The following is a 10,284-nucleotide window of genomic DNA, read 5'->3' as shown; positions in this document are numbered from 1 at the left end:
AACGAGAAGGAACTTGAGCTTACCCGAGACATTCGAAGACGTGATCGTGACAGACCAGTAATGGAAAACTTGATCGGGCAGGCCACGAGGAAAAGTGCTACAAATGACCAGACCTTTGCAAAGCAGACACAAGCCGAACCGGTAACTTTGTCTGGCTTGTTGCAGGAAGCCAAAAAGGCGACGGAAATGGTAACGGCTTCCATGTTCCAGACGGCTCCCGCTACCGATCCGTTATTAACAAAAGTCTTGAATTACGTCTATAGTGAGGGAGGAGTTGTAACATTATCACGACTACTTCATCCCCCCGCACCTCTCGCTAAAAAGTTTTCTGCAGCAGATGATGCGAAGATCTGGCTCCAAGTTCAAGCACAATCTGACCAAAGTCCCAAAATCTGTTTATGGGAAGACGAGGAGGGAGAGACACTGGGCGTGCGTGTCTTGTTGAAGAAAAAGTTATGCTTGAAATACTCTTCTCCAGTCTCCTGTGAGAAGCCACGTTGCCCTTTCTGGCATGTATGTAAAGGTTATTTGGAGGGAAAATGCTCTGGTGATTGCGGTCTCTCACATGATTTTCTTGATGAAGGTAACATAAAAAAAGTTCAAATGCTGGGACTTGAAAAGCGTTCTCAAGGAACGATAAAAAACATTGTTGCCAGTAGTTTGCCTCAGGTTTGCCTTAGTTACCTAAAAAACGAGTGTTTTTCCACCGGTTGCCCCTATCTCCACATCTGCAGCTTTGCTGCTCAAGGAATGTCGTGTAACTGCAACTTGTCACATGAACTTGCAAATGCAGACCCTCATAATAAGAATATTCTTAAGCAGTTTGAGTTGGCTCCTCAATCTTCGAAGCTCAAGCTGTTTTACTGTAACATTCTGATTCCTAAACAGCAGAAGAGATTTATTGAGGACAAACCCAACGTGGGCTTTTTGTTGTCACCCCCTTCACGAACCAGTAACATGAAGTCTGTTTCAGATATTTTGCCGCAAGAAGATCAAATGCAAGGCAATATTGCCGAGACAAGCACAAAGACGAAGAAGAAGAAAGGGCAAAGAAAAAGGGCAAAGAGGAGAAGTAAAAAGAAAACTTGTCAAGATATTCAGATTGGAGGATTAAAAGACTCATGCGCGAATGAAGAGGGACTTGAACAGAACAGTTCAGATTCAGATTCTGATTCTGACAATGAAGATGCTGAAAAACCAGATCTGTACGCCAGTTCCAAATTTACTGTGGATCTTGATTCTACAGGAAGTAAAGATTTCAGTAAGGAAGATCCCGTTCCAGGAAGGCATGTCTCTGCACCTATTGAAGAAAATCTGATTAGCCTTTCAGATGATGACTGGCAAGGCGTGAATGACCCAGTGAAGAGCCCCTTTTTTTCAAATAATGAGTTTTCAGTTCCAAAGGGTAAGTAGAATTGCCATTTTTTGCTAATAGTTAAACTATTGCGCGAAATTTATGGGAGAGCGCCAGCCTTCCTAAATCTGAGAACAGCGTTTTAACACTTCATGTAAGGAAGGAGTTGCCTTCATCTCTACTACCTTTAAAAATGTTGTAGCTACCTTTTGATTGTAAAAGAAACCGCTGTCAGAACTGCGGAAAAAGTGGTGTTTCACCTAAACAACGTTTTTTTCTACATTCTTTCACTTCGTTCGGTTTTAGGAGTTGGCCCCGTTACCCGTCCTTTTCACAACAACGTCTGAAAACCTTGTTGTCTTTTTAGCTTTCTGAAGTGATTGAATAACTTTTAGATGAATTTGTCAATTTGTTAATACGCAATCTTCTCTTATACTGGTTTCTTCAAAGCCCGTTCTTCCATTGGGCATTTAACAAAACTGATGCATGGTCACTTATGGGTGAATCTTTGTTTACGTCATTGTTTGACAGTGTTTCAATGGGCCTTATTCGCGCGGCGGCCATATTGGCCATAGGCAATAGATTTCGTTGAGTTGAAATGTTTGGGAACAAGTTTCGATGCGCAAATACAAACGTTTTCAGTCCCTCGGAACTCAACATGGCCGCCGTGTTATTAAGGCCTATAACATACGAATTGGGTGGTAAGAAGCGCGGTCACCAGGCACCAGCCCTTACAAAGATCTGGAATACCAAGCTCAAATCTTGAGACATAGCTAATCTTGAAATTCACTTTCTAAAGTCAGAGCTACTCTTAACTAATAAAGTAGTAAACGATTTGCCTATGCCAAAATGAAGGAGGCAAAATTTGAGCACAAAATCCCACTTTGTTGATCGGACGTCCTGATTTTTAATGACCGTGCAGCTCTCGTTTTAATATAAGAAGAAGCTGAAATCGCTTTTCAGGCACTAGATTTCTTATTAAAGCTCATGTAAAGTCTTGAATTCATTGCATGGTCACGTTTCTGATTTTTCCGTTTTATACTGATATCTTACTGAGAGGTCGGAACATGCAATTAGTCTGCATGAATAACCGTTTGAGGATTAGAGCCAAAACCAGAAGTTCGACTAGCATACTGTTAAGGATACGTAGGGCCCATTACAGCTGCAACACGTTTTGTCTTTTAGAACGAGCCAAACCAGAAAGGACAGAGGTACCATACATTTCAGACATTAGTTGGGAATCTGTTAGTATTCTTGAATCGGACGTGCTGAAACCTCAACATCATGGAAGGTAATTATAACGCAACTTTTCCTTGATCTCTTTTCGGAAAAAACCTTGTTTTCTGTCATAACTCAGGGGCATTTTTGCTTCTTCTCTAACCGATGATGTGATGGGGCTGTCGCTTTTTAATTAGCGCATTGTGAGAGCTTCGTCGTTGCTTTTAATAACTGCATGCAGCCAGACCAAAATCCTTACTGAGACAATATACGGGAGACTGTTTAATTAAACATTTGTCGGATTTCTAGCACCGGGTAAAAGGTCATTCTTACCAACACCCCAATTTTGTTCTTGAGATTGTATGAGAAAGTCTTCCCAGACATAATCAGAGCGATGCCTGTTGGGTGCAGATACTAGGATACTAGTAATTATTTTAAACGTTTTCTCGCAGCTCCTTTGACTTGCCGATTCCGTTGGTTCCCGAGTCACCTTCTGCAGGTCCAAGTCGTTTTCCACTTCAGTGGGAACCAGTTCCTGAGGATGTGGAGTACATTTGTGTTCCTCTCCCGACAGGCTTTGGTGAATTTAAGCTAGCCGAGAGCTATTTTCATCGGTCCATGTCAAGAAAGGCAACTATTTTAGTAATTGAAAGAGTGCAGAACCCGTTCATGTGGGAGAAGTATGCAAGGTGAGAAAGATGTGAATTCCCCCCTCCTCACGCACTACTCGATTCTAGCGTTTTAATCACACAGGCAGCCCAGACTCGGAGAGCAAAATTAGAAGGATTTGTATGGGAAACCCCATAACAAACTCGGAAAGATATGTTACACGCTGCGGGAGAAGTGTGATTTTATCGGCGAGATGTGAGGTAAGCTAGAAATTTCTTTCCTGCCTTTCCTTTTAGTTATGTACGATTGAGAACCCGGAAAGCTGAGAAGTCGCTTAAATCGCGGTTAGTAAGGAAAATAACCGTACAGAAAGCGAGAAAGTCACCAGGGCAATAAAGTACGGGTTTTTTATTTACAACTTTTGCGTTTAAAATATCTTTTTTAGTTTGTTATCAGGTTTCCCATAGGAATCCTTATACTTTTTACTCTCCTAGTCTGGGCTGCTTTTGCTTTAATTTGTTCACATTTGCAGTGATGAAAAGAGTTTTTTCCAGGGTTCTTGGTCTCAACTGCCACGTTTTAATCTTTTATTTCAATAAATATGTTCTTAAAGATCATCCAGATCTACAAGGAATTCTAGGGTATGCTTCAGTATCATAATCTTGATATTCAACTCGTTCCAAACTAGAATGGGTTTTTTCCAAAGTGTCTAATTTCCGATGAAATAGTAAGTATTCCTCCGATCCTACAAGTTGTTGTTCGAGAATCCTTTATATCCTACAACAACACAACCGGTTAGGGTTAGGGTAAAATCGTCTGGCGTTAGACAGTAAAATCTATAAGTGCAAATTGCATTTTTGGCGGTGAAAAGGTTAATATGGTAATCCTCTAATCTGTTAATAGACTGCAGTTTATAATATTAAGAGTTTTTTTTTGGAAAAAACCCATTTTAGTTTTGAACACATTAAATTTCCGCAAAATTTTAAATAAGATTTTATTAATTTTACGTTCTTTCTTGAATTTTTGTTGTGTTCTTTGGAAATACCCTTTGCCATTTGTCACAAACTAAACTTATATTAACATATCTTGTTTTCCTTTCCGTCTCAAAATTTTTAGTTTGCAGTCGTTGTTAAACGCCAAGGCTTTATAAGATTTCAATTTTGTATCGTTTTTTTTTTTGCCCATCAACGTCTTTCAAGCATTGAGATAGCCGTTCTTGGGATGACGGTGATTGGGGAAAATTTATGCAACATACCAAAGGGAAATTCAACTGCGAGCAGTTCTTTCATGAATCAGTCGAGCGGCCCACTTTTCGGAAGCAGTCGTGTTTTGTCACGCAAACGAATAAAACGACCGAGGAAGGCTTGGGAAGAGGAGAGAAGCCTCCCTCGGTCTTTTTATTTGCTTGCGTGACAAAACACGATTACCTCAGAAAAGCGGGCCGCTCGACTAATTTATGAAGGGACTCTGGGGACTGCTCGCAGTCTAAAGGGAAATTATATTTTAAACCCTGCAGAAAGAAAGAACAATTGGAAAAGAGATCGTCTCGCTTGCAAAATTGCCCAGTGAATGAAAAGCTTCTTTTCCATGGAGCCGATTGGCAAAATTTACGCAGCGTTTATGAGGAAAACATCGACTGGCGAGCGCAGGATGAAGATCGCGTGGCAGCTTTCGGTCAAGGAGCTTACTTCACTGCTGAAGCAAACCTGGGAAATACCTACTGCAAACAAGACCCAGAGGGGGTGAGATACATGTTTCTCGCTGAGGTGCTTGTTGGATCTTCAGCCAAAGGTGAGCCGTCGATGAAGAGGCCTCCCCAGAAGAGTGATGCTGCATCTAACGAGCGCTATGATTCCTGTGTAGATAACATGGATAGGCCCTCTATTTACGTTCTGTTTGATTCAGATCGATATTATCCCACCTACATGATTCAGTATAAAATGAAATGAAGCTCAGACTATCATCTCAAGGTATAACTTGAATATTTGTTTACTTTATACTCAAGAGTATTCTATCACACATGCAGTAAAAGATATCTGTTTACAAAGATTTGTCGCTTCAAATGTGCAAAACGTGGCTTTGTTTTGTCAGGAAGTAAGGCTCTGGTTGGCTGTGATATCTTCACTGTACATACTGAGATGAAGAAATTGCTTCAAGTATTACTGAACTGCGAAATGGTTTTGTGAAACTTATTTCGCAGCAGTCATAAAGCACCTAAATATTTTCGCAAAGTATGGAGAAAACTTCACTGTGGAAAGTGCTTTTGTACGTTGTTTATGCATTCAGCGTTTGGTGTTTTTGACCTCAGACGTTTCTAAAGCTTTCCTCGTTCTGAGTACTTTGACATTTTCCACGAAGCTATATCCTCGGAAACGTTGATTGATGTTGGAATGATTAAGATGTCTCGGGTGAGTTTTTCCTTTCTTTATAAGTTGTTGTCGTAATCGTGGAAGAATCCAAATCCCACGTAAGACTTGCGATTCCAATCGCATTATGCACCTGTCACTGTAAACCCCCACCCCGGGGAAACATGGGGCATGGGTGGTGTTTTGTGGGGTCTTTGACTCTTTGCCTTGCCCGAGGGGGTGGGGGATTAAGGTTTGGCACTGCCGGGTGATACTGAGTCACAAAGAGCAAGATATCTTGAGCGATTTCATTCCTTTGCTTCAGCGCTGATTCCCTTTCTGTGAATTTTATGTCTGATAGGAGTGCCTCAATCTTACGTTTTGGGTAGCCTCTAGCACGGAGACGTGATTTGAATTTGTAAATGTTCTTTTCAAAAGTTGTTCTTGAAGAATTAGTGCGTAGAAGTCTTTTGCCCGTTTAAAACATCGAACTTAACATGTGCCGAATCTAATGCAAATGAGAAAAATCTATTGTTTTGGCTCATTTGCATTAGATTCGGCACATGTAAAGTTCGACGTTTTAAACGGGCCTGAAGGGCTTCGCCCTTCATGAATCCTTTTTTGACATCTGGTGGGTGGCTGGAGGAAAAACGAGTGTACTGAAAGGTTTCAGTTGGCTTGAAGTGTGTATTTATATCCATAATGGATTGATTTTGAAAGCGTTTACTTTTGTATACAACAGTGCCTAGAAATGTGGCTTCAGTGTTTTGAGATCTCAGCCTTCAATTTGATGGTGTGAGTTTGCTTGTGTGATGAACTTGTCTATATCCGGTTGGCTGACATCCCATAACGAAAAAATGTCGTCAATGTATCGTTTCCAAATCATTGGCTTCGTGATGCTTTTGCTAAGAATCTGTGTCTCAAGATCAGCCATAAAGATATTTGCAAAGGCAACGGCCATTTTAGTACCCATAGCGGTACCGTGATTTTTCAGATGGTTCTTTCCGTTGAACTGGAAAAAAATTCTCCTTGAGTATGAGTCTTAGCATCTCTTTGATATGGTTTGTGGGGATTGGAGGGTTATTATTGTGAAAGCTTTCGTATGCTTTGCGTACTGTAGTGATTCCCTCTTCCTGTGGTATACTTCTATATAGACTTGCGAGGTCCATTGATACAAGGAATGTTCGTTTTCCTAACTTCATTTCTTCAATGAAATTAATGAAATCTGTGGAGTCTTTAGATCATTTGTAGTGTGCTTTTCCTGCCGGAATAGTTGAAGACATAATGGACTGCTTTGTCTCCTTTTATGTTGGTGTGTCTTGAATGAAGCTAGAAAATTCGGCACTTGTTCCATGTGAAAATGTGTTGACGAGAAACGTTGAAGTATTCAAAAATATAAAACGTCAATCACACTTCTGAAAGTAACACTGTGGGTTTAGACAAGGACTTTTTTTGTCCCCTTTGTGTGGGGGATTCTCCTCATTTTGGTAGGGATTAGAAACAAAAATATGTCCCCTGTATGTAGAGCATTATCCTTGTTTGGTTTTGCTTTGTGGCTAATGCCCCATGTTTACCCGGGGTGGGCGTTTACAGTGACAGGTGCATTAGTCAGAATTGGTTTTATACCATGAATTTTCACGAACCGAAAATGAACACTAGTTTTGTTTCCACTTTCCCATCCGGATCATAATATTCGCCTTTTTTTCCCCGTTATTTTTGACCAGACAACATACGCAAGGGCACGATGCAAGCCTGAAAATTGAGTGAGTTGTTAAATGTATGATGGCAAAACCCTTTTAAGGGCCGATTTATACGGTACGATTTTTGTCGCATGCGATAAGCTTACAACAGGCTTACAACTCGTTTGCGATTGTCGTGTACGTCAGAAAAAATGTCGTAGCATTTTAAAAAATGTTTTAAAACGTTGCGACAATCGCAAGTCATGTCGTAGGCCTGTCTTAACGTGTCGCATACGCCAAAATCGCAAAATGTAAATCGGCCTTAAGTAGTTTTTCTGGAGGAGGATTTTGATTTCGTGAGGTTTGCCGATTAAAATTTATCGCGACAAAACAAAAACAAAGAAATTCAAAAAGAAAATCGACCAGGAATTAAACAAAAAAATTTGGTCATCATAAAAATGACGTTTTCCCCAAGATATGTAGAACGAATAAAGGGAATGACGAAGTCATCCCTTTTTCCTTAGAAAGGTGCAGTTGTGGGTTCCTGGACACTGATCGGTTTGTGACAGTTGCTACGACGTACATTTTTTTTTTGATCGATTATTACAAATGATTTTGATCAAGTTAAAATGGTCGAAGAAACACGGAGTTAACGATATAAGTGGTTCAGAAATTTCTTCAATTGGCGTAAACAATCTCGTCATACTTTTTACACTGAAGCAAGTGTTGTTTCACCAGATCGCAGATTACTTTCATGTTGCATGCCAGTTTTTAGTTTGCAGTACTAGAGCATAGGTGGTCAGAGGTCGTTAAATTTTGTAGGAAAAATTGTCAAGTATCGGTAATCTTAGAGAGCTTTAATTTTAAGCGGAATTGATTATTTTTGGTAAATATCTTTAGTTCATAAGGGCCTAGGAAAATTTGTATCTTTAATTTACAGAGAAAAACAACAAAAAGCAGATGCCGGCAATTTGTCGATTGCAACGCCGCGACCAAACGCATTGATTGTGAATCGTGGGTTGCAAGGTAATAGCACGAAGTGTAGTGACAAAGCCCGTTGCGAAAAGAGCATCGAGTTCTTCTTCGTGCAAATTTTCTTGCTCGAAGGATCTTTATAATAGTGTTCACACGTCCAAGGAAGGAGATGTGGTGGTAAATTTCCCCTCCATTTTTTTTTTTTTTTTTGCGTAGCCTGTCGGCCGCAACGCCGTTATAAAACTTATTGGGTGTGTAGCATATTTTGCAAGAGCTAAAATTGTTTGGGCAAATCGCAACTGCAAAAACCGCTCCAGAAAGAGCCCGGAAATGAGTAGTTTGCATGTAGTTTGGCTTGTTGGGATATGCAAGACTGGGAAATGGTTCCACAGTGCATTACTAAAACAATTCCTTTAAGGCTGTGCAGGGTATCACTTCTTATTATTGACAAGGATAAGTGGGATAGGCTGTTTCTAGTTTCACTTTGTCCTCCTTTTCGGAGCTGCTAATCTTATTGCAAACCAGTTTTGTGACGCCGGGTCACCACCCTTCATTGTTAACATCAGTAGTTTTTCATTGACGCATAGATTTGATTTTACTCAAAGGCTGAGTAGAAACTGGAAACGGCCCACAGATGGCAATAAACCAACGGATGTAATTCCCCATTCACACCAAACCTTAAACATGTTTTGTTAAACACGGCTTCAAAGTGTTTTCTTTTTAAATCATGTTTACTGACTTTTGTTTCAATCACGTGATGAGACGGCCGTGTTGATGCCCCAAACAATAGCAAATTATGGTCCATGTTTTGCATTATAATAGAATCAAATTCCCAAAAGACTTTTCTCTCTATTGTTCTGTGCACCAACATGGCCGCTGTGACGTCAGATAAAATTTAGCACAGGTCAAAGTATGTGTTGAAATAAACCTGAATCTCGTGGAAATTAACCAGTCCCACATTTTCTCGTGGAAATTAATCCAGTTCAATTAAACATGTGTTGTTCGTGTGAATGGGGTATAAGTTTGTAACTGTACAATCCAAAACCACAACAATACGAGAAATTTTTTATATGTTATACCTCAGTAATTTATAGTCAATACATTGAAATACCCTGTGACTTTTTTGCATGGAAATAGTCTGTTCTTGTTGAGTATATTCACTCACGCGATCATCAGCGTGGTTACTTTTTATAACTAATTACAAGAACCATTTGTATACTTAGAAATTCAAACTTGCTTTATCACAAGACGAATAACCAACAAAATCAACATTTCTGAAAAAATAAGTCTTCAGGTGTTCTAATACCTAACAAAACTAAAATCTCGAAAGGATTGACAATTCCTTATTTTTTAATTTTGATGACGTCACGTGAAAACTAAGAGTGAGGTCACCTCGGGTCACCATCATGTTTGCCGTGATGTCATTTGCATTCCTCATTATTCAACAATGCCGCTACAAAAAGACAGGTGGCAGGATATTCTTAAATCATTCCAGTCCTTGTCACGGAATGTGATACTCTTGGGTTGGCCTGTTTGTTGTGAAGATTGTCTTCTCAACCTTAATAGGGGCGTTTCCTTTAAGAGTCTTGGCCTTCCTGCCTCTCTTACCTTTGGTGCACGGCACAAAAATTGAAGGACTTGCGTGATGATTGGACTGTATAATACCAGGCTCGCTTCTATGTGCTCGAATTTTCTGTTAAATTTAATATAAGGGCTGTTAGCCATAATTGTTTTTTCCTTGGTCCTTGTTTTGTTTAATCATGTATTGGAATTTAGTTAGCGAGATTATTTGGCTTTGCGGTAATGTTAAGAAGTGTTGAAATGGGATTAAATGTTACCTTCAGTAAAGATTGTGCAACTTCTTGAAAGTGTGCTATGCGGGGGCAGGTTCAGGAAGGGGGGGTGGGCGGGCGGTGATTCGGGTGGCTAGCCAGCTTCCAGCCTCTCATCAGCCGAAAACAATTGCAAATGTTAAGCGCCATGTCGTTGCGCTGGTTTGCTGATTTTGGAAAAACTGTCACCATTATTCACCGGTGATCCCAACCTTTTTATTCTGACAAATCGTAAGCACCCCTAATTTCCTCGAAAGTAGAAGTCCAAACAT

General features: G+C 40.1%; 1 protein-coding gene across 1 annotated transcript in view; it reads left to right on the top strand.

Moving 5' to 3' along the window:
• The window catches only part of LOC138020340 (protein mono-ADP-ribosyltransferase PARP12-like), a 26,649-nt gene extending 16,621 nt beyond the window's left edge, over window positions 1–10,028 (top strand). Inside the window, exons 2-5 of the mRNA XM_068867346.1 lie at window positions 1–1,405; window positions 2,540–2,645; window positions 3,025–3,261; window positions 4,698–10,028. The exon at window positions 1–1,405 is cut by the window's left edge and continues 859 nt beyond it. Coding sequence (XP_068723447.1) covers window positions 1–1,405; window positions 2,540–2,645; window positions 3,025–3,261; window positions 4,698–5,130 — 2,181 coding nt within the window. The 3' untranslated portion in view covers window positions 5,131–10,028. The remainder of the gene's footprint in view (window positions 1,406–2,539; window positions 2,646–3,024; window positions 3,262–4,697) is intronic.
• The last annotated feature ends 256 nt before the right edge of the window (window positions 10,029–10,284 follow it).

This window comes from Montipora capricornis, chromosome 2 (genome assembly GCF_036669925.1).
Source record: "Montipora capricornis isolate CH-2021 chromosome 2, ASM3666992v2, whole genome shotgun sequence".
NCBI lineage: Eukaryota > Metazoa > Cnidaria > Anthozoa > Scleractinia > Acroporidae > Montipora > Montipora capricornis.
Note: the sequence above shows the minus strand (reverse complement) of the source record. Positions and strands in the feature narration are given on the sequence as shown.